The sequence below is a fragment of the Taeniopygia guttata genome, chromosome 2, assembly GCF_048771995.1.
Source record: "Taeniopygia guttata chromosome 2, bTaeGut7.mat, whole genome shotgun sequence".
In the NCBI taxonomy this organism is placed as follows: Eukaryota; Metazoa; Chordata; class Aves; order Passeriformes; family Estrildidae; genus Taeniopygia; species Taeniopygia guttata.
In genome coordinates, this window is record NC_133026.1 from 67,126,469 (window position 1) to 67,150,819 (window position 24,351).

At 43.3% G+C, this 24,351-nt stretch overlaps 2 protein-coding genes across 2 annotated transcripts in view; one reads left to right on the forward strand and one right to left on the reverse strand.

The window, feature by feature from the left end:
- ATXN1 (ataxin 1) overlaps positions 1 to 24,351 on the forward strand; it is a 399,379-nt gene that overhangs the window by 374,557 nt on the left and 471 nt on the right. The gene's annotated exons all lie outside the window — the stretch shown is intronic.
- Positions 1 to 24,351, reverse strand: part of GMPR (guanosine monophosphate reductase) — a 41,754-nt gene that overhangs the window by 5,940 nt on the left and 11,463 nt on the right. The window contains exons 5-8 of the mRNA XM_002188057.7: positions 20,976 to 21,057; positions 18,447 to 18,553; positions 12,934 to 12,976; positions 6,682 to 6,841 (exon numbers count right to left, since the gene is read on the reverse strand). Coding sequence (XP_002188093.2) covers positions 6,682 to 6,841; positions 12,934 to 12,976; positions 18,447 to 18,553; positions 20,976 to 21,057 — 392 coding nt within the window. The remainder of the gene's footprint in view (positions 1 to 6,681; positions 6,842 to 12,933; positions 12,977 to 18,446; positions 18,554 to 20,975; positions 21,058 to 24,351) is intronic.

The window sequence follows — 24,351 nt, forward strand, 5'->3', positions numbered from 1 at the left end:
AGCTGCTATGTGGAGGTACTTCAGTGTGAGCCTGGCTATATTTCATCCTGTTAGTTTAAATGTGGGGTCACAGCCCTAGGGAAACAATAAAGGCGAAGTGTTGATATACCATGTGAGTAAGGAGCCATGATTAATCTCCCTACATCTGATGAGCAATTGATTCTTTCTTGAAACTCTTAAATAAATACTGCAGTGAGTGGCCAATGGAAGATGGACGTGCCACTGGCATCTCGCAGACTGCACACGGCTTAGGGGTCTGTTGTATGGCCTGCACTGCTGGGAGTTCCCAGGCTTCTATTTTCAGCTCCAGTGCCAGAAGGAAAAGGCTGAACCCATGAAATGACACTCATGCCACTGCTCCTTGCTTTTGGCCATGCCCATCTCTTCCAGTCAAAAGTTGGGAGGTTGAGCTCAGGCTCTAGGGAGCTTCCTGCGAGATTGTGAGAGACAATGACATGTCTGGGATTTGCAGAAACCAGTGCAAATTCTACCACATCCTGCCAGCTGAATAGCTCTGCATGCTGTTCTGGGCAAGGAGTGCAGAGTTTACTGCAGTCATGCATGGCTACCCATTCAGTTCATGCATGAGAGGTCAATTACCTGATGCACAAATGCACCATCAGCTCAAATGCAAATTCCTTGTTAATTCATGCTTAAGAATCCTGTGGGTCGTAAATTGCACATTGCTCCTATGAGCATGAACACTTGGTGGTCCTTTTTTCAGTGAAAAATTACAGGAATGGGTGATGGTTGAAGCCACTGCTCCTGGGAGATGTTCCTGCAGTGGCTACGGTGATGTTAGGAAGCTGAAGCTTGTGGGTTGCCACTTTAGACTTTGGAGACTAAGATCTACAAAAGTGGTGAACACCTAATGACACAGTCTCAAAGCTCTGACAGATAAACACTTGCTAGTGCTCCTCAAAGTGTCAGCTGATGAGCTGGTGGGATGTCCTCCTTATCAAGGAGTAACCTGCAGACACCTTACTGGGGAAAACACACTAGAATAGAGGTGAGAGATTAGCTCCACAGCCTTGTCCACAGGGATAAGGGGATGAAGTTTCTGATGAATATATACTCACGCTGTGCTAACATTAACCCAAATAGTCTTGTCCCCAGAGATAAGGGGTTTTTAAATGATAATATGTTGCTCAGATCGAGCTGAGGAGTCATCTGGTTCCCAGAGAAGCGTGGGTGGAATTTTACTACATGTATGCACACACTGGTGCACTATTAACTGCTGTAGTCTGGCCCAAGGGTGGGATCTGTATCCATATGGGTATATAACCAAGTGTTAACCACCCTTTAACACAGTGCTCAGGATTGGAGGAGAGACATTTACTAAGTGTACTGCTACAGTATTAATCCCCAGTGGCTGGTCCACGGGGAGGAAAAATGGAGTTTTTAACTTAGGTACATTAACACTGTGATGATGTCCAAAGAGTTCATACTGGATTAACCTTCTAAGAGTTCCCCAATACGTGCCTTCCCGAGGAGTGACGTATAGGCCATAAATTGCTGGGCTTGCTGTGTTCTTGTGTGAATGCCAGATTAGATCATGCATGAGCACTGAATAAATTAATGCACGAGTATCCAATTAATTCATGCACAAATGGCCAATAATTTTTGCATAAGCATCCAATCAGTTTATGCATGCCTGCCCGAATTATTTATGTCCAAACACCCTGTTAGTACACTCATGAGTACCCAATGTGATGACTTCCACCCAGCTGACTTCCACCAGCACCCACATGGGTGCTGTGCTGGGCAAACACAGTAGGGTTCAGGTGACATGGGGGACAAGGGTGGGAGAAGGCCATGACCTGCATCATTCCAGAAATGTTCCACCTGACTCCAAAAATAGTGCAAACTTTCAGCAAGTCAGAGGAGCGCATGACACCTCTCCTCAAGTGTATCTATGAAACAGCAGTGGCCACTGGGAGAGGAAACACACCTGGACACACCTGAGAAGATGTGCAGCTAGAGGCACCCTTGAAAGGAGGTGGTCCATGCTGAAGATGTGCACTCCCAAAGGGAGTGTAATCCCTGTGTGACTCATGCCAGAACAGGAACAGCAGTAATGGGACTGTGTCCTGTGAACAGCCCTCCAGTGTTGACAGTGTTGACAGCACACCAGTTTTAGTTATTGCCAAGCTGTGGTTACTCTAACTCAAGGACTTTCCTCTTCTTCACACCACCCCACCAGCAAGTAGGCTGAGGGGCACAAGAAGTTGGGATGGGACACAGTCAGGACAGCTGACCCAAACTGGCCAAAGGGACACTCCATACCATATGGCAACATGCTCAGTATATAAACCAGGGAGGAAAGCTGGCTGGGACCACTGCTCAGGAACTGCCTGAGCATTGGTTGGCAAGTATTGAAAAATTGTGTATAACTTGTTTTGTATATTATTATTGCTGTTGTTATTATCCCTTCTTCTTCTGTCCTACTAAACTGTCATTATCTCAACCCATGAATTTTGCTGGTTTTTTCCCAATTCTCTCTCCCATCCCACTGGGGGGTGGAGTGAGCGAATGCCTGTGTGGTGTTTAGCTGCCTGCCGGGATAAACCATGACAATGGATTACACGGGCTGTCACAAAAGATGGCACACTTGGCAGAGAGCTGCATAAGCAAGTCAGCAGGAACTGATGAGGGTTTTGCTGTTCTGACATCTCTCCTGGAGTTATGACCCAAAAGTAACCCCTTCTCAGAAAGAAAGGTGATGACAGAGCAATTGAGGCTCCAAGTGGCTGGAAAAGGTGTGCTCAGATGATCTCAGCAGTAACTCTGACTCTTGCCAGCCACTGAATAGAAAGGGAGAATTATTTGCTTCAGACTTTTTGCAAAGGGCCTGTTGTGTGGTGCCCCTCCTGGCCAGCTGAAAGCTGCTGCATGGAGGGATGTGGTGGGTGGGAATCCTGGCAGGCTGCATGGAATGAAGCACACGGGATGGTGCTCTGTCAGCCCAGCAAAATGTGGGTCAGAATAAAGGGGTCAGGTTGCCCTGGCATGAAGCAGTCTTTTGAGTGGGGCATATAAGAAATGGAGGAACTGGGGGCAGGTCATCCAGGCTATCATTTGGGATACACAAGATTGGTAAGCAGCAGCCAGCAGTTGGTGCTATTCTGTCTCTGTGGCCAAAATTTCACCCCACAGTTAATATAAAGTGCTCGAACCCAGCTTAGTAGCAGCTGTGAATTGCTGAGTGGCCACAATAGAACTGCAGCATTCACACAAAACCCATGAAATTTCAAAAGGGTTAACAAAAACAAATTGGCTCAAACACTGCATGCATACTGAACAATATTGCATGCATACTCAGTCCCTGCTTGCCTTATTTCTCTTCTCCCACAAAAGAAACATAAAAATTGCCTTTCAGAAATCCCCAGCTCTGATCCATACTCCTCATGGATGGAGGTGAAAATGTAAAAATAAGCCAATATATAAATGACATAAGATTAATGAAAGTGAGTACACAGATTAAATGGGATCAGCTTGACATATTCATTATAAAAACAATTACTCTCATGACTTTATTCCCTGCCACAGCCATCTCACCTTATCTGTCAGTTTTAATATATCTGCTGCATGCTCAGGTTCTCCAGCCAACACATGTAATTTTGAGAAGATGAAGTTAAATGACAAGCAGTCTGATTCTGCAGGGGACTGAGCACACTGAGTTCCCTACTGCTCAAATAACACACTGTGAGTGTTCAGGCTCTTTTAAAGACAAAACAACTTATTTGGGTGACCAATACAGACTTACAGCTGAGCTTTTTAAATGCATATAAAGGAGGCTCACTGACTTGACCTGTCTGGGTCAAGTTTGGGGTATCCAGCATTTAAAATGCTGACTAAGAACTCTTTTGCCATCAGCTAAATTAGGAAGTGATTAAACTTCCTGTAACTTTTACTATAAGAGCAGTTGAAAGAAAACCTTGTGCTGTTTCAAATCCCCCTTCAATGCCCAGCACATTTACAATGCTCGATTTAGCAGCTGCTATTTTTAAACCACAGTGACACTCATGTTGTGACAGGCCAAGGAAGACTGAGCCCAAGGCTGGTACAGGTAGCCAGCTCAGTGTCATGGCCGTAGAGTGAAGATGAGCATCAGCACCTTCCTAGTTAAGAGCCAAGGCTCACAGATTTAGTGTTTGGAGCTGTTGTATCCAGCAGTAGACTGGGAAACTCCTTCTATGCTACCTGTTAGTGGCACAGAAATGCAGTATCTCAACAGGGACTAAAAACTTCAGATTGTGCTCCTGCTCCCTTGCTGCTGAGAAAGTTTCAGAACCTGGTCCCCACAGAATTCTCAAATCAAGGATGCAAATCAAAATACAGGCATGGATCAAGCCAAATTTGTATAGCATTGCCAATAAACAGCTCAAAAGGTCTGTCTAGACTGAGCCAAATATAGCACCTTTCTGTACATCCTTTCCTCCTACAAGACAGGATGCTTGCACTTTATGTCATATTTAAGAGGGACCAGTGTCAATTAGTTCTCCTGCTAGCAATAAATTTTGTTGCCAGATCACACACACCTAACTAGGTAGAACAGAATTTAAGAGCTGCCTTAGTCCTTTGTCCTCCTGGTACAGCTACCTTTCTCAAACTCTTCCTACAACTTGCACAGCTCTCTGGAGGCTAGGCCCTAATGACTGTGCTGCACTGAGAACCACACAGCACACTTGGGCTGCTCAGTGATCTCTCAGGGAGCTGCCATTAACTACATGCCTGAGCAGCATCAGGCCTTTCCCACACTCCAGCTGACTCAAGCACAGGGTAGCACAGGACAGGAAATGATCACTCAGGTAAAAGGTTGCCAGCACCACCGTGCAATTGACAGCTGCCATTTTTATATTATGAGACACTTATTAGTGCTGTCGACTAAAACCATTTGTTCAGAGGCTTTGATGACAAGCAGACTTGCTAGGGGGCAAAAAAAGAAAAAAGAACCCCCAGACTGTGCGCTGCTTTTGGGGAGTGGCATATGAACCCAAAGTGAATCACAGCTGAGAGATATACAAACACATCTGTCTGGTGCATCATTTCAGCTTGTCTCAGATGCAGATGGCATCTTGTGCAGCTCTTTCTTCTGCAACTAAACAGTTGTGTTTGAAAGCAAAAACACTGAACAAGTTGCCCAGAGACCTGGTGGATGCCCCATGCCTGGAAACACTCTAGGCCAAGCTGGACAGGGCTCTGAGCAAACTCATCTAGTTGAAGATGCTCCTGCTCATTATAGGGACATTGGACTAGATGAACCTTAAAGGTCCCTTCCAACCCAAATGATTCTGTGATGCCACAATCTGCCAAAGGAGATGGTTGTAAATGCTCTGATGGAGGCCAAGTTTTACCACTTTACACTTTGCACAAGTGCTATGTGAACGAGTGCGTAATTTTATGGTGAAGACAAAAACCACCACAGCAGTCAATGCTGGGGTGGAGAACAGGAGGTGGGATCCATGATCCTTCTATCTAGCATGACATCTAGGAATGCTATCTATCAGCTTGTCTCTGTGTCAAAGCATGAATTCCATTTTGTTTTGTGGATCCCATTCTGCTTTACATTCTGTGCTGTCACCGTCACAGAGCTGCAACTCTTACCCATGGCAGCAGCTGGACATGTTGTGAAAAACCTGTATGCTGGAGTGGTTTTAGCAGATGAGGCCAGAAAACCTATCAATCCCGAGTGTCTGGCTTGAACTGCAGGTGTACTGAGACTCTTGCAAACAGCAGTTTACCAGATGGGACCAGAGCCTGAATTTACGCCAGCAGAGAAGAATCAAAAGGGACCCCTCAATAAACCAGTGCTTACTGTAAGACAGGATTCATTCTCTAATGAAGTATTTAAGAACCATGCTGTCCAAGAGTAGTGACTAAGACTGCCACTCATAAGAGAAAAGACACAAGTTTTCTGATGTCATCTGCTTTTCCAAAAAGTCAAAATTCTCAGCACTTTCCAGAGTAAAATAGCAATGGTCAACAGATTTCTTTGCAAAATCTGTCTTCCTTTCCTCTCCCCTGAGGATTTAGCTCAAAAACTAAGCTTCTGCATTCTGCATTATTTGAGACTACGCTGGTGCTTTGCTACCAAAAGAGGGGGGGGGGGGAGGGAAATTGTACAGCAGGTTTCTACTGCCTATGAAGACTGCCCAACAAATGGAGAAGGGAGTCCCAGAGCTGCTGGTGGTGACAGAGTGCTTTGGAGGTCCTGGGCTGAGCTTCACCAGTTCATCAGCACCCACTTTCCCTTCTGCAAGCAGAAGGGAGCATGTGGGTTAGCTGGGAATCCCTGCACGAAGAAGGCACCCAGTGTGGACAAGCAGAGGGACAGAAACTGCAGCCTGGTATGCCATGTTCCAGCATTTAGTTCATACACATCCTGAAAGAGCAATAAGTCAGAGAATGCCTAATGACTTCCCAGACCACACAACTGGTGCAGCACACCACACTAACTGCAAACGTGTGAACATCACTGCTCTCAGCTACCCAACCCCAGCTCTTTCTCCCTGTCTCCCTCTGAATGTCATCCCTCCCTCAGATCTGCTGTCAAAAGTACAGGCAACAGCTGCTTCAATGGGAGTAGCTGCATAGGCCTGTTTATTTCTACACAATTCTGCTCCAAAAGTTCCTGGATGGATGGTTCACAGTGCAATTGCTCCTGTGTGGAATTCGTACCTGTATTCAGCAACTCCTCCTGCATGCTTCTTCATGGCTGTATCAGAGCTCATTCCGTAGAACAGTTTCACCTTCTTGCCATTCCTTTCTATGATGTCTCCAGCACTCTGGTCATGGCCTGCAAACATTCCTCCAATCATGACGAAGTCAGCACCAGCTCCTGTGATCAGCAAAGGGACACATAAGAAAGCAGCGAAAGGAGAAGAAGGTGAAAGCCAAAGCAAGAACACAGTGATCTCCAGAAACAATAGCCAGCATTTAATAGTTTGGCACGGAGTCCCCTCCTGTAATAGTCACAGCAAACTCGGAAGAAAAGCTTTACTGTAGAACTGACACCGGCTGAATTGTATTTCTCTAGTACTTTACATGGAAAGAAACCTTTTCTGCCACAATGACAAAGATACAGATTATTCTACTCTACCCCACAGTCTTTTATTTTCAAATTCAGTTTCAACCCTTTACTTCATAACAGTATCTGAGCATGATTCCTTATTAACTGTGACTGCAGCAATCTGAAGTCCTAAACACAAGGCTGGGACCTGTTGAGCTCCCTGCTGTACAGAGAAGTAGATGGTTCCTACTTCAAGAGCTTTCCAGGCAAGTGATGAGTAGGACTGTACCCTGAAGAAAAGCAGACTCATGGATGTAATGTAGTCCTCCCAACAATGACATAAAATGATTGATTCAAAAATTTCACTGAAATTATGGATTTTTCAAGTCCATCAGCTGTATGTGTTCAGTGTTGTTCTGGATGATTCCTAGGCAAAGAGATCTGGATAGGTTTGCATTTGGTTCCTGTTTAAAAATTCTGGGCCAAGGACCATCACTCCTGGGTTCTATGATTCTCAGCACACACCACAAAGGAAGTCTAACCCATAGCTACAACTCCTAAATATGTTCCAGATACTGAACAGCAACACTGAATACTCAGTCATGACTGTTCAGTTTGTCTATGTCCTCTGGTTTTATAAGTCATGAAATCTGCTCTGCTGGGAGTAAGATCAGGAAGAAGGTTTTTGGAATAATTCTTCATTTTCTACTGTGATCTCCAGTATTTCCAGCTGGGCTGGAACTATTCCACCAGCAGCTCCTCCTGTGATATTTTGGCATATCTAGTCTTGCTTGGAAAAGTTTGGCTTTTAGTCTTTTATGAGCCTGTGGTGACCCAACCCTGAAGCAAAGCATTTTCCTACTCATACTCTCTGCTTCTTCAATGTGTATGTGCCAGATCAGGCCTCCCCTCTGCTCAGCTTCTTCCCAGAACTGTCAGGAGAACTGAGCTATAAACCGCACTTCACAGAAAGCAGATGAGCTTGAACTACACCCATTCTCCTAAGAACAAATCTGAACTAGGTAAGTCTGGCATTAGGATTTGCTCTGATCTCTGTCACTACCCAAACAATAGCACCAGACCTTGAAATCTGAAAAGTGAAATCCCTATCAAATCTGCTCAGCTTCTACCAAACCGGAAGTTGGGAATATTTTGATATTAGAACACATGACAAGGCTAAAGTGTGCCAGTTCCTCCCTCCACCCTTTTGCCAAAGAGCAGAGTTGGCAGCAGTGCCTGGGGGCAGAGCACCCAGCTGCTCTGTTGACCTCACCTCCCTTTGCCTGGTGGCTGCTTGAAAAGAACACTGTGTCCATGGTAAAGGGATACTAAAAATGAAGCTTGTGCAAAGCACATCACAAGCAATATTTATAGCTAGGCACCCATTCAGGTGTCCTATCATGTCAGCTACCTGGCAGATTTCTCCTGAGCTTTCTTGTTTCAGATGGCTGAGTTTTAAAGTGTTGGTTTGACTCATGTCTGCTACTACTATTAACCTGCCGAAAACAAAGGAAATATTAATCTTTTAATTACTTGTGGCAAATTCCTCCTGCTACGTAGCACAACCTTGCTCCATCTTCACAAAAAATTAAGCACTCTGGGAAACCTAGTTTATGTCTTCTTCATGGCTGGAAGAAAACATGAGGAAAGAGGGACAGATTTGAGGTCAAGGCTGCAAAGAGGGTGTTTAAACAAGTCAAAAGCCTGCCAAAAGACATTCTGGACTCTGCCATGTCAATAATATCTCCTGACTCCCAGTTCTAGTGCCATTTTTGGTTGTGGTCTTACAGCCTTCAAATTAATAACTCAAAAGGCACACGAAAACTACACTTCAGAGCCACAGAATTTTGGTTCCTGTGCACTTCTGTATCTATTTATTATTTTCCTTTTGGCTGCTTATTTTTGGGAGGGAAGCAAGTATGTTTGAATTACAGGATTGAAATTCATCCAACTTGAGTAACTTTTGCAAACTACAACATAATTCATCAAGCTATTCCAGAAGAGAGGAGCTATGTTACAGCAGATGCAGCACGTCTAAACATTGAAATGACACATGCTTGCTGCCCTGCTGCTCCAGAAATGACAAGCCCATATTAAATATACTTCTCCAATGCTCTCCAGAACCTTCCACTATGCTTCAGCGTTGCAAACATATCTGAAAGTTTAAAGTCTGTTCCCTTATGTTTCCATCAGTTAATATCTGACTAGGAGATTGTAGTTTTTAGCATGATCTTTAACTTTTGCATGTTTTTCTTGTATAACCACCAGAAGCACTTGTGATGTTTGCAACATCTATCTGCACCCTTTTGTTTTCAAGTACAGATTGACAGCATGCCATTATTTAAGGATGTAGGGGACTGGGAACACCTGGCAACAACCCCCTAGATAACCCAGGACATGCCGGGGTATCTTGCACACAAGCATCCCAGTAGCTCAGCCAGAGCTGGCCAGACTCATCCTGGTTTTACACAATGCCACTTTCGTGCACTGACTTTCCCCTTGAGGCCTATGCTGTATCTGGGCTGATTTTGCTCATTCACATTTCACAGTGCCTCCTCCTTCAAGCCATTACAGAATAGCAGTGCTGACGCCAGCCTAAGCTTGCAGCACTCACACAGTTCTGCTGGATCTGGAGAAAGTCCCTCAGATGTCTTTTGTATGCCTGATTATACAAGTCACTGATAACCAGATTTGGCTCTGCACAAATTCAGCTGGAGTTGGCCTGGATTTGTGAGCTGGGCAGTCCTCCAGGCAGATGCAGCCTATGTTTGCCTGGACCAGAGCTTACCCTGGAATTAACATTCACCTGTGCTCCAGCTGAGCCAGGAAGCCTTTGCAGCAGTAGGTACACACACAGCTGTTGAACACAGGAGAAAAAAACAGTGTGATCTAGTATAATTTGGAATTAGCCTATGTCCCCAGTTGACTTTTCCATATGATTTTTCCTTCCTTTTCCTTCCCTGCTCCTGCATCTCTTCTCACCACTGCTGTAAGGAACAGCAGTAATGTGTTAAAGATGCTGGCATAGGATTCAAAAGGCACATTCTTTCTTGGCTGTGTCAGAAAAATATATGTGACCTCAGGCAACTGAACTTAGTATTTCTGTGCTTTGAATTCTCATCATTGAAAAAGGAGACAGTAGTGCCTTCCTGGAGCATTCTGAAAAATGTGTGCATGTTATCAGCCTTTCCAAGGGTTCAGTTGTATGAACCATCTGAGAGCCCAACATAAATTTCTTTCGTGCTTTCTCTCATTCTTGCATCAAAACAGCTCTTTTCTTTCCTATCAACCTACACATTTTTCATTATCATCTCTAATACCCAGATGGCAGTGACATCTTCAGTTTACTGAATGCATACCGGGTTCCCATCCAGCAGCTCCAGAACTCTAGCAGTCTCTCCCAAAGTATGGTTCTCCCAGCATTTCTGTTCCTCATCTTCAGTACTCCCCTGTTCCTTGCATTTTTAAATAGGCTTCTACCTTGTTTTCTCTCTGCCAAAATGCCCAGTCTGCCTCTGAGTTCTGACACCAAATCACAGGTGCACCTTAAAGCTTCTCAATGTATATTTCTTGGTTCTTCACAATTATCTCAATCCAATCTACTCCTTCTGTTTCCATGAACTTGGCTCATCCAGTCACACCTTTAGCCATTTGCCAGTGCTTGTCTTCACATTTGGGACTCGCTCACACTTCCCATAATTCAAATAGATGCTCTGTCACTGCTTTATAGGCAATCATTCCATCCCATAAAGATTTTACAGTGATCCACCAGAAAGAGACAGCACAATTACTTTAACCAAAGTCCTCTTCTTGTCTCTTGTCCATGCTTTGTCCAGGCCTTCATTCCTAGATGAAATTGTAGATCTGGGTGTTTTATCACCTGGTCTCTGCTATCCAATATATTCACGTAACTCAAGCACAGAGGTCTGTGCCAGACAATTCAGTAGCAAGGCTTTGACTTGTAAATGTTGGGCATGGTGGCTACATTCTATGAGGCTCAGATAGCCAATCACTTCAGTAGCATTCAATAAACACTGATAGTAATAAAGTTATCTCAAAACTTATTTTCCCACATACCTTTGACAAAGGCATATCTGGGTCCAGCTTGTCAGATGTTCACAGTGTGTCTACCTCAATTTCACATAACCAGATACAGTAAATTTATTGCCTCAGGGTCATCTCCACAATTTCCAGCTCTATAGCTGTGACACACAGTCACACTGATCTGTCTGGGCTACTATCAAAAGTACAACTACTGCCTGTAAAATGTCAGCTTTCTGATGCTCCTCTGTCCAGGGATAATCCCATGGCAGCCTTCAGACATGTACCACTGTAAATCCCAGCACCTCCTGATGAACAGCAAAGCCAGAAGGTGTCTCTTCACAGGTTTCAAGCAGGTTCAGGTTCAGTTAGCCCAAAGAGACTACAGGGATCTTTCAGACTTGTAATAAACACTACAAAGAAAAGCATTTGAAACACTGTGAAGTTGCTTCCTGTTATTCTAACTTCTGTAAATGCTCTTGTTGAAGAAAGACCTTTTCCACAGGCCAGGTTTCTGTGCAGACAGCCAGGGATACAGTGAAGTCAGAGTTTCAGTTCACAAGCTCCCAAGGACCACACCACCAGTAAGAGCTTGGTGAACTGTGGACCCAGAAAAAGGCAAAATAAAGACCTCCCTGCAGTCACCATGTCAGAGTGAGGGCTGAGGAGAGGTTGAGCATTTTTTAACACAATCTTGTCTGAGAGCGTGGATGCTGCTGTTCAGCTATGTTGGAATCACCCAGCTATCACATCACCACTGGGTTATAACAAAGGTTATATGAAATCCTATGACCAAGCACATTCCTTGCTAGTAGCAATCACTCCACAGCTGTCCTTAGAATTCTCTAATTAAGTCTTGTCATCTGACCTGTCTCAACACTGAATCTGTCTGCAAACTTAGAAGACAGATTTTGATTTCAACATTTCCAGGAGTTGAGTTCCAGGCCTAGAGTTTTCTTGGCAAGTCTGTAATCTGAATTTAGGCATGCCTCTCTGCAAAGCAGAAACTCTGTATCATAATAGGCTATGTCTTGATTTCATACCACCCTGAAATCCCAGTGAGATACTGTGCTGTCCCACTGTATTCCAGGCATTACCCTACTTGACACCTCCAAAGAGTCTGGCATTTTGGGAGGTGGGGAAATACCTTTAAATCTCTTGTGATCTCAGGATGCATTTAGCGTCTGCGTCCCATATGCTGCTGTAACAAGGTTATGGCTAAGTGACAATCATGAGTTTGACCCCCTCATATCAACATAACTCTCATGCCCAACAGACATACTCACAGATTAAATCCTCTATTCTATCACTAAGAGCTGGTGCAATTCACTGAACTTACATGAAAGCAAAATCTGTTAATTATTAACTTAGATGTTTCAGACATCTGCCTAGCTCTAGGAGATACAGAATAAATAAAATCTCATCTCTTCAAGTGGACAGTTGATCCCAAGAACATCTCCAGGGATCTGGCCCGCCTTTTTGTTTTGTTCTTCTGTCCAACATGCATTCCACCAGCTCTTCTTCCACTCAAGGCTCAAGTCAGCCAGATCTGGCAATGTTACAGGCATGTCTGAACCCTACTCAGAAGAAACCCTTATCAGTTTTCTTCGTATTACTCTCCCAGCAGGTATATCTCTTACACACCTGTCAGATAATTTCTAAATATCACCTTGACCACTCTATGTTTTGCACTGCAGAATTTGGACTGTCTGTTCAAAGAGAAAATTCATGCCTGGTGCATTAATTTCACTGGAGTCAGCTGCAGGGACTAACTTAACCTCCTGCTAATTGACTACACATTCAGGGTCACACCGATTCCTGCATCCCTGCTGCCAGGGGCGCTGGAGATACGTGGGGGCGTCACAACGCACTGTTCTTACCAAACGCTTTGGCGACATCTCCTGGGCAGCTGCATCCTCCGTCCTGCACAAAGAAAAGACGATAGTGAGTGGCAGCAAGATCACTCAAGGACCTGCAGCACTGTGGCCTCTGCTCAAGAACAGCCTGTCAAAAGAGCTGACCGTGCACTTGGGATGTATCATCTTGGCTATATTTTCACAGAATCCAAATAATCCTTTCCACTGCTTACCTCCTTGAGGCTCACCTACTCTACTGTACAGTCTACTGGCAATACCACTGGTAACAGCAGCAATGCAAATTCCTGACTGCAAGCTTCCAACTTCCAGAAAACAGAAAACAAAACCTCCACTGATGATCTGAATCATCCCCTGCCATTTTAATGTAAGGCTGTGTGATGCAGAGGTACCAGAAGCCTCTACCTTAAACCACCTAATACATTTAAAAACAATTTCTCAGCAGTTTACAATATATTAAAAGGTCACAGTGGGAGGAAAGAGGGAATATGCCATCAGTTATGTTGGATTTTTATCTGATAATCTCTAACAAACCCAGTTAATACAATTTTTGATAAGTGAAAATGAGCTTCTCATCCTACTCCTTACTGTTTGCTATGGTCTTGGTAAGGAAGCAACAGCACTCTGGACCTTTAGCATTTTAGACTGACACATTTCAGTTTCAGTACAATGCAGTGGCTGATGAAGTGGGTTCAGCTGAGGGGAGGAGGTTGTGTATGTGTGATAGAGCTGTAAAAAAGGAATGGCACACATCAGAGATCATCATGTACTATGGTTCTTTAGGATTTGTAAAGGTCTGAGCACAAAATGAAAGATCCTTTACTCTACACAGTCATTGTACCAGGAGAGCTCCCCATTCCTTTGATGATCTGGATCCATTTCAGACTGCCAACATCCTTCCTGCTTTTGAAGCTACCCCCAGACTGGCTGGCTACCTCATGCTGTTTCACCTCCCTGTTGGCAGAAATGCGTGGCTGTGCATGACCTGCAGCCGAGCACAGCCAGACACCCCCTCCATCAGCCACATCACAGCTGCCTTTGATGGGCAGCTAGCAGCAGGGCTGGGGGTTAGAAACTCTGTGTGCCCAGAAGAGGATTCTGACACAAACTGAGCAGGTGGATCCAAAAGTGAGTGGCTTTTCAAAGGGCACCCCACTGCAAACAGTGCCTGGTAGAACTTTAAAGGCTTTTATTCCATTTGCTGATAACCTCTAGCACATTATGCCTTTTGTTGAGCTTTGACACCCTTGCTGTTAGCTCCAGGAATGAGTGGTGGGCTGACAGCTGAATCTCTCTCTCCTTTAATGGCTCTGCTTGTGCAATTCTTTCCCTTTAACAAGTCTGTCATAGCTTGGAGGAGGGTGTGACTGTGTGTGTCAGGGGAGGAAGAGCCACAGTAGAAAGAAGAATCTAATAATCTTCAAAGAACAGTTTTAGGACTCTTACTATCTGAGAGACATTGGCTTCTGCTAGGTGGGTTGGAGTCAGTTGGTTTTGGGTGGCTCTGTATCTGACTTTTATAACTAACCCAGTAGTGGCAGTGATGAAGGTTTTATGCTTTCAGAGGTACCATGAGGATGGGGGCCTTACTGTGTAGCCATTAATCATCGGCTTCAAAAAATATCACTTTGAATGTTACCAAATTACAAAATGCTGAGCAGCTTAAAAGACTTGCCCAAAAGCTCATGGATTACCATTTAAGATAAAAGGAACTGACAATGATGATTCACATCATGTCTGTATATGTCTTCAGTTACTCCAGATAAGCAGGTAAATTTAGTGATTCACAGAAAGGGAAACAAAAAGGGACCATACTAAACAGTTATGTCAGAAGATGCTATATATTAAAGCTATATGCAGTAAAGCACTTCATTCCAAGTGAAAAAAACGGGCACTCTGTTTACAAAGTAAGACTGTTCTGCTGCGGCATTGCATTGGAAGCTTACCCTTGAAATTCAGCTTGTCCAAACAGGACCCTGTTTTGAACCCTGGGTCTGGGTTCAAAATGATTTGTAGATGGCTGAGCTTCAGTTACAGAGTTTGCTGCAGGCTCAGCCTCTACCTCAGAACCCCGGGAAAATTTATCTGTAAAAATCTGCCTCTGAATTCAGGAGAAGTTGCATAACACTAAAGTAAGACTACTGGAAAGAGTTATGGTCATGGAACCTGTAGACAGCACGATTCTGAGCCAAGTGGGTGCTAGGAAGAAGGATTGGGGAAAGCAGCTTTCCCAACAGAATTACTTTAATGTGACTGAAGTAATGGTTTTGTCCCCAATCTTATTCTCCATATAGATAGGCCATTTTTACAGCAACAAAATTTATCCCAAGTAAGAAAAAAAATACAGCACAGAAAACCATTATACACTGGTTGAACATTATAAATGCAATTTATAATGAGTTTATAATGCTGATTTATGTTTCAAGCAACCTTTACAATAAACTGCACAACCAGTCCTTTCTACGCTATCAGCAAACAGATAGATATTTATTATGCAGAAGATATATAAGTTATGTGGCATATACAGCAGTAAAAACAATACATATGGTACTTTATTCTGAACTACATATACCAGGTATGTTTCTATGTGGAAAGTGTTCTGTGTGGAAAAAGGGACAGTATGGCAGTAGCTGGGTGAAGAAGGCTTTAGTCATTCTTTTCACTAAATGCTGGTGACCTATCACCCAGGCAGGGAGAAGGGGAAGCAGGGATCTCTGTCAAATGATAGCCACATGAGAGAGGACATATGCAGGGCTGCTTTCCATTGCTGGCTTACTAGAATACATGACTGCCTCTGTCCAGCAGAGGAGTTCTCTGACCTGCAAGAAATGTCCAGCAGGCCCCCTCCACTGTAACTCACTGCAGCACTTTCTCAAGGCCAATGGATTAGCAAGAATGAAAACTGAGACTACTGGCTCCCAAACGAACAGCATGGGACAGAAACCATGCCTGTATCTCATGGAGGGTTTCCTCTCTGCTTTCAGTGAGTCATGAAAGATTCATTTCTGAGCTGAGCTTTTAGTCTTACAGATAATTTAGCATGAGGAAAGTAACTGGTGTAATTTTACCTCCTACTTCTCTGTGTAAATGAATAGACAGACACCAGGTGTTCACTTGGACTATCATGTTTGCCTGAAAATTGTCACTTTCCCTGTCAATGAATCAGTTCCAAAAATCATATGTGATAACTTCAGTATTAGGAAAGTTTAAAATCCCAGTTTGTGTTCCCACCCTAGAAGAGCTCCTGAAGATCAGGTTTCAGTCATGCTGTGTTCTCTGCAGTGCCCATACTGTGCTCAGCACCACCACTTCCTCATTCTAAGAGTAAGACTGACTTATTTTCCTTCATATAGAAATTGTACCAATATAACAAGAATGAGGAGTTAATTTGATGAAGGTACTGAACAAGACAGAAGTGGATACAAATACCCCAAGGGACTACCCCATATCACACCATTAGCTACAATCCACATGAAGCTAGCTGGTAGGCTTTGAATCTTTTCACGTCCTTCCTGCTACTTCCATATCAACATAACAAAAATTGCTGGACACATTTTCTCTGGCGGAATTGACATGAATAGCTGTGGTAATATTCTGCCTGTAGGGATTTTTTTTGGCTCAAGTAGGGTGTGCCCCTTCTTCAATCTGCAGAAAGACAGCAGTGAGACATTTTGAGGGATGCCACATATACTTGTTGCCACCAGACCCAACTCTATACTTAGAATTGCTGCCATATGGTGTTTTTCTGTCATGAGGATACCTCTCTTCCATTCTATTCTTGCCAGAGCTCTGGCAACAACCATGCAATCCAACCTTTTCTTTCCCTAATAAATACAACAATACCCATCTGAATGCTCCAGAAGTCAGGCATAATGTCCTTACCCTTGCTTTACTCTTCTTAGATTAGGTGACAGAGTTGAGCTGAAGTGATGTGAGAGACCCCAGCTGCAGCTGAAGGTGTTTCTCTTGGTCCAGATGTTGGTAGCAGACAGGTATCAAATTGCCCTCCTATATTCCCCCACATGGGGTTGATAGGTGCGGGATCACTGAAACCTGAGCAAGTCAAGAACTGATCTATTCCCAAAGCATGAAAGGAGATACAGTATAGAACCATCTAATTTTTCAACAGTCTGAATACACACTCCCTGTTTTCTTGTAAAATCAGGATAACAGCATTCTTCTGAGGGCTGCTAGCAGAAAATAATTATTGCAAAATAGGATGGGTCTCTGAGCACCACTGCCAGGATGGCACCTATACTTATCCAGCCTTCACAGTAATGAGTGAGGCTTTCGTGCTCTGTTGCACACCTTCTACTCTCTGTTACAGACAGAAACATTTGCAATACAGCCCAAGTCATAAAAATCACAGACTGCTTCTCCTTTTTTCTGCAAAATTCATACAGAGGAGCCAGAGAGGAGGGAATGCATACTCATTAACAATAAAGAGCAAGAGAGATCTGACTGTAACACATATTCCTATTCCATTATACTCCAAGAGGTCCAGTCAAACCCTTTGCCCATCTCCATCCAGTTTGTTTTCCTCTCACCTCCCTCCTCAACAGCACAACACAACACTTCTTCCTCACACGGATACTAGTCCCAACTGGGTCGAAGAAACCAGGGCCTTCTAGTGATTTCACTCAGCAGCAAATCTAAAATCCCGTGTGTGGTCTCTCCTAGGGTAGCAGAGGGAGGCTGCTGCCATGAGCACAGCACACAGGTGAGCCACTGTGCCCTCCCCAGGAGCAGCTGCCTCATAGGCAGCCTGCAGAGGCTGTGCCAGCCTGACACGGCCAGAACATGCCGACTGCCTCTGTGTGCCCGAGCACACAGGACCTTTAGGTGCTGCAGACTGCACTCTAGCTCAGTCTGGGGCCATGCTTACCAGTTTACTTTTTCTCTGTGAGGTGAATCTGGTCTTGCTGACAAGAGTGGAAACTGCCATTAGCAGGCAATACAGACAGATGCTTTTTCCTTGTTATTTCCCCAGAATTTAGCAAGAACATAAATGGCTCACATGCCAGCTGTGCTCAAAACAGCACCTCAAACACTCCTGCCCCTGCACAGAGAGCTTTTTGAGGATGTTCTCTGAATTGATCCAACTAGAACACAGATGGGCTCACATCATTTTACCTGGTACTCCCCGCTACTGCCTGCCTGCCCCTCAGTCACATTCTGAGGAAAGTCATGTTTATACTCCACCCCTTTTTCAGAAGTCTTTAATAGGAATTACTGTTTGTTCCAAGCTTCCTATTCTGTTTACATAACAGCTTACTCCACTAAGGAAGAAGTAGATTTCAAAAGGCATAAACAGGAGTGAGGTGCCCACATCTTTTTAATGTTAGAGAGCTGGTTTCTTTACATCTGGATCTCCACTGACTGTTCTAGGAAATAATACAAGAGTCAACTGGGGATGACAGAAGGACAGCCTTTAACATGCAGGGTACTAGATTGTTTGATTCTCCCATTCCACAACAATTTGCACAGTAGGAATCTGAGAGTGGATGATAGTTACTTACAGAGATGATATGTCCTTTCAAGCCATGTGCTGAGTCTGCACACTCAATAACAGCACTTAGCTGTGGATAGCCCACCCCTGTCTTAATCCGAGTGGTACACACAGAACCTAGACAAGAGAATGAGAGGAATAAACATAGTCCATTAGGATGACAGAAATGATACAGAAAAAATGTGTTTCTACCAGCATTATTTTTCTCCCAAGAAATCTATATTGCCAATGCTGGCTTCTCACAGATAAAAGGAGCACATAGGAATTTGTGTTCTGAAATGCTCTCCTGCCACTTCATGGGAACTGTGGCTGAGGAGACTGATGTCTCCCCTTTCTTCTCCAGGGTTAGTCCCAGTTTAGTTCCCATCAGTAATGTTTCTCAGTGAGAGAATTACTGCATTACAAGAAAGCAAATCTGATTGAGGCCCCTGAAGGGAAGAGACAAAAGGACCAGAATCACAACCTGCAAGACTCAGCAGTAGCATTCATTTCTTCTAATTCTAATTGACTATTTCTTCTAATTAATATTTCTATCTCTTTTCTGTATCTTCTCTATTTTGTCCCCTCAAATTATGAGTTAAAATGAGGACTGCTTTTTGCCAGTCTAGGTCCTATAATTTAGGATACAGACATAAAAGGTCTGCATGATAACAAGAATTTCAAAACATATTCTAAAACAAAATGCAGTGAAATCTGGATCCCTTCATTCAGCTGATATCCAGGTATACTCAAGCTACCAGTAAAGCAAAACTTACCAAAGATCCTTCAAAGAACTGACAAAGTGAAAGCACTGAGAATTCTTGCAAAATAGTAAGAAAATTAGTATTAATATAAGTTCCACAGGGCTTGTACTTCATAGCGTATGTAATGCTATATAATAAATCACTGCCATTTTTCACAAGATGGATCATTATCTGGAAAAGAGCCTCAAGATCTGAGGGAGAAACATTTGTTACTTGTGGGTTTGCATGGTCAACTTGTACTGATCTGTTCAGGAAGATCTCCAGAGAGGACTAGACAGCATTTACCTATATTTCCATGTTTGAGGCGACAAATTATAATTATTTTTATTTTAAATCTGAAGTTGCCCATGACAATTACACCATGAAATTGTTGTTGTTGATTCTTCATCTTTTTTGTAGTATTTATTGTTTGATATCTTCCTGGGCACAACTGCAATGTTTATTACATAATTTTCTCTGTTCCAGTTATCCATTCATGGACCATAACTATCTGGTACTACAGAGTAAACAATCTGCCTGCACTGCACTGGCTAATCACAGCTATACTGTCCATGGCATTTGTGTTAGCCACTTTAAAATCTAGCCCACATATGGTGACTCCAGGTGCAATCTAAGAAGAAAATAGCAAGAGAAGGAACATGTGAAAGAAGGCAAAAGGAAGGGAAAAAAAAAAAAAAAAGGAAAGATTAAGGCAGTGTATGCCAGACAACAATATTGGGTTAGGGAAGATAGGGAAAACACTGTAAGAAGGTCAAGGTCCTCTTTTATCCACAGAAATGGTAGAGTGATAGATAGCATGTAAGTGCATTAATGTAAATTTTAGCTCCCAGGCAATAGTAACAGCTAGAGGCAAAGTTATCCGTATTTTACAATTAACACCATTTCATCTTTGAAGACATTGACAGGGATAACCTCAGCTTAACAGAACACAAATCATAAAGGTATTCAGAAACCTGTCTTTCCTTGATAGAGGTGGACACCTGGACACAGTATCATTTGATCATTAGCTCAGATGATTCATCCTCTTTTCAACAGGCTAGAAAAGTGTTCCCAAACATGTTATGGGTGACAATGTCAGAAACTCAGGCAGCCCAGTGTTTCCAATAACAACTATCTTCACTGACTGAAGGTGCAATACACAACACTGTTCAGTATGAAACACTGGCACCCAGTATGTGGATTTCTTAAACACACTGTTGTAGCATCCCATGAACTCTCTACTCTCAGCACATTCCCAAGTCCCCTGCCTTGGCAACAGCAGTGACTACCATAGAGTAGTCCACCTCAGGGGAAAAGACAAGACTCAGTTGGACTTCCCCTGTTTTCTCCTTTCCCTGTTCATTCATTGTTGGATACCCCTGGAGGCTGCGCCCTGCCCAGCCCTTAGCTCCACTCTTCCCCTTCTTAAGGTGCCTGCTCCAGGTGGTCACACTCTTTCTTGGTGGGTTACCTTCAGTTTCATGTGACTGGAATAAAACCTTGCAAAAAGAGCCTTTCTTGCCTCTCTCGCTGAGCCAGCTGCGGTGAATGTGATGTGTGGATCTGACTGCGTTGTCTGAATGTTTACCCAACTTGCTTTTCTACAGGAGATGTTTGTTGGGAACAGATATTAGGCAGCAGCACCTACCATCTACCTCCTGCATTTTCACACTGTATGCAAGTTCACTGGAACTTTATTGACCTGAGTGGGTCTTGGCATTCTAAGAGGCAGGGAAACAGCATTATACACTTGTTCCATCTGGACAACTCCTCTATCCTCTACCAACAGTATCAGAAGCCACCCTTATTTGACTTACCTGGTCCAATACCCACTTTAATAATATCTGCTCCAGAAATAATAAGTTCTTCTACCATCTCTCCTGTCACCACATTGCCTGCCTAGAAAGAAATAACAGTATCACATGTACAGGAGATTCCAAGACTACTGTAGTAAAAAATATAATGTAAAGTTTGATCCAGAGCTTTTAGAAGTTGAACTATGCAGAGTATGGAAGAATATAGTTCACCATACTGTTCCTTGGATGTGCCACCGAGACTAAACCAGTCATATAGGTATTTAACAATTTAACAAGTAGATCACTAACATTCCATCAAGAGATCTGTTTTGTTATCCATCCTCCTAATCATCACCCAGAAGCTCTCTACTACATCATCCCTAAGGACAGGGGCTATTCTTTGCTCTTATATACAGTGAATTTATCCACCTCTCCTGCCCTACTATCTCTCCTGAACAGCCTAGAGACCTCCATGCCTTTTGCCCAACTTGCTTCACAGGAAGAAGTTCAGGTCTTGTTTAAAACACTGTAAAATATATTTTTCCTTTAGGATTCAGTATTTTGCCCACTGAAAGTAAGGTACTATTCTTCTAAATTTGTACATTGGTGCCAAAATTGGTATGTACATACAGACAGACTATATAAATCTGAGCATTCACACCATATACATACATTTGGTTGTGGTGATGCCACTGGTTAAAAATAGGGGTTTGGTTCCCCCTGCATGACCTTTGCAGAGGTACAGAGAGCATGCTGTTTAGGGTAACATCTTCTTTGAAAGAAGTTCTGAATTGGTTTGTGCTCTTTAACGTATTTTTTCTTGGACTTCAATAGCTCTTTTCCTCCTTTTGCCTACATTGTTATCTTTGCTGAAAGTGAAGACAGCTCCCTTAACCTTTGTCTTGCTTCTTCTAGAAAACCTCTTCTATTGGCTCTCCATATCCCTAATCAATTGCTTAGTCTTTATTTGCTTTATACCAGACTTCCTTGAAGTCATACCAGACAGATCTTTCTTGAACCTGAGGAATGAGAATTATCCACATTGATACAGGTGAGTTCTCACCAAGGCTTTGCACAACACTTGCCTTTTCTATGGAAATATCTTGCCTGACACACAAGAATGCATTTGCCTGTGTGGCTCACAATCACCTTGTGATCTACTCACGCCTCCAGGAAGAGTTACCTACTCCAAACTGTAGCAGAAACTTGTAGAACTTCCCTCGATACTGTGCTACCTATTCCCAGAGTAATGTTTTTCACATGTGCTTTATTGAGGGGGGGGGGGGGGGGCCCTCTCCTGTTAGAGCCATGTACCTCAGCTGGGTATATGGCCTGTAGTAACATACCACAAGATACAGATTTTTCTGGTTCATGGATGCTGTGAATGCAAAGAATACCAGTGTGATGAAATTACTGATACTTTTAATAAAAGAAACTACAAAACAACCTTCTAGCACACACTTGGTAATCGGTTTGCAAAACTGGTGCAGTAAGTGCAGAGAGCTGCCAGTCTATTCTGTTCAGTTAAAGAAACATTTTGATGCAAGCTCAGTGTGACAAGACAGGCCCTTGCATGTGTCCAATTGTGCATCTGATGGATCAGCAGTCAGAGTGAGGCTAGAGATTAATTCCATTGCCAGGAGTGTCCCCTGTCCAGATGATTTTCAGGGAAAAGACAGTCTTCAAAGAGCAAAGATTTCAAATGACATTTGAATCCTATTCAAAGGAGATTTATGAGCTAAAACCTATGCTTTGAGTTACATTTGAAAACAAACTGTTAGCCAGTGCATTTTCAGACCACACTTTCCTCTCTGCAAAGGGCTGCACAAAACAAAGGAATGCTGACATAGCACACACTGAACTGCCTCACTACAACTGTACTAATTGCATTCCCATACTCTGAGGGAACATTGTACAGGAATGCAATCCTATAAATTGCAGCCCACAATTTAAGAAGGATGTTGAAGGTCTTAGAATGTGCCAGAAGAAGGTAGGAAAGCTGGTGATGCAACTGAAAGGCAGGTACTGTGGGGAGTGGCCATGGCACTGGGTTCATCTAGCCTGGAGAGAAGGTGGCCAAGGGGTGACCTCATTGCTCACTACAGCTTCCAGAGGCGGGGAAGTGGAGAGGGAGGTGCTGAGCTCTCACTGGGATCCAGTGACAAGATGCATATGAATGGCTCAAAACTGTGCCTCAGGGAGGTTCAGACCTGACATGAATAATCAGTTCTTCAGAAAGAGTGTGGAAAACCCTGGAACAAGCTTCCTACAGAGGTGGCCAGTGCCCCATGCCTTTGCGCTTGGCTTCCCAGGTCTTCCCTAACACCCCTCTTGTAAACTGGAATAACACTGTTTCACCTTCTGTCAGCAGGAACCTCCCCATGCTCCCAAGACCTTGGATAGGTAATGAGAGGGGTCCTGCTCTAGCATTTATAACTCCTTCATTACTCTTGGACAATTACAAACCAGGTTTGGTTCGTATCTCAGCTCTGTGGCTTGTCTCATGTCTACAGAACATCCCTAACCAGGAAAACAGTCAAAGATAAATCTCCAGTTTTCCACATAACCTGTTTTGCACTTGTACTAAGGACAGGCTATTAATTTCTGGAGATCTGAATTAAGATCTAGAGATGTTCAGAAAACTTCTTACATAATGATACTGCAGGACTTAGCCAGTGCTTGTAGCAGTACTGATACGGACAGAGGAGGCAAATTCTAAAGTCCTTACTTAGTATAGCCTTTATTCAAATGTAACTACTGCTGAAGTCAGCAGAAGGGTACCCAGGAAATATTGGGCAAGGCTTGTTCTCCACTTATGGATTTCTGACTCCTATTTCACCATTTATTTATTTTTACTGAATTTTGCTTCCTCCTTTTATTAGCTTGAAACAGCTGACAAGCCACCACCTGAAGCACTTATAAAGACAATGACAATATCAAGCAGCAATTTGTGGTCTATGATACAGGACCACTTTGCTCAAAAGAGCATTATATTGATTAAAAATAAAATAAAATAGAACAATCAGGAAATAAAGAATATATAATAGGTAAAGTGTTTCAGCTAAGTGCTGCTTCCTTTCTGCTCAGTGGTAATTTGTTATACTAAGTGCTGTACATTCCAAGGTGGACTGATGAAGAGCGTGCCACTTAGGACATGAAGGAAACAGTTTACCTCTGGAAAGCAGATGACCACCTGTGCTGTATGACACACACCACAGTACAACTTGGTGAAATACTGGAACACATTCAAAAAATTCATAAATAGGAATTCAAGTCAATGTTTCAATGAGATTTGGGATCAAATATGTATTTAACTTAAACAGCAGTGTCTTCTTATTAGCAGAGCACAGAGAGTTGTCAAACTGTCTCTTCAGAAATGTTAACCAGACGTTTACTG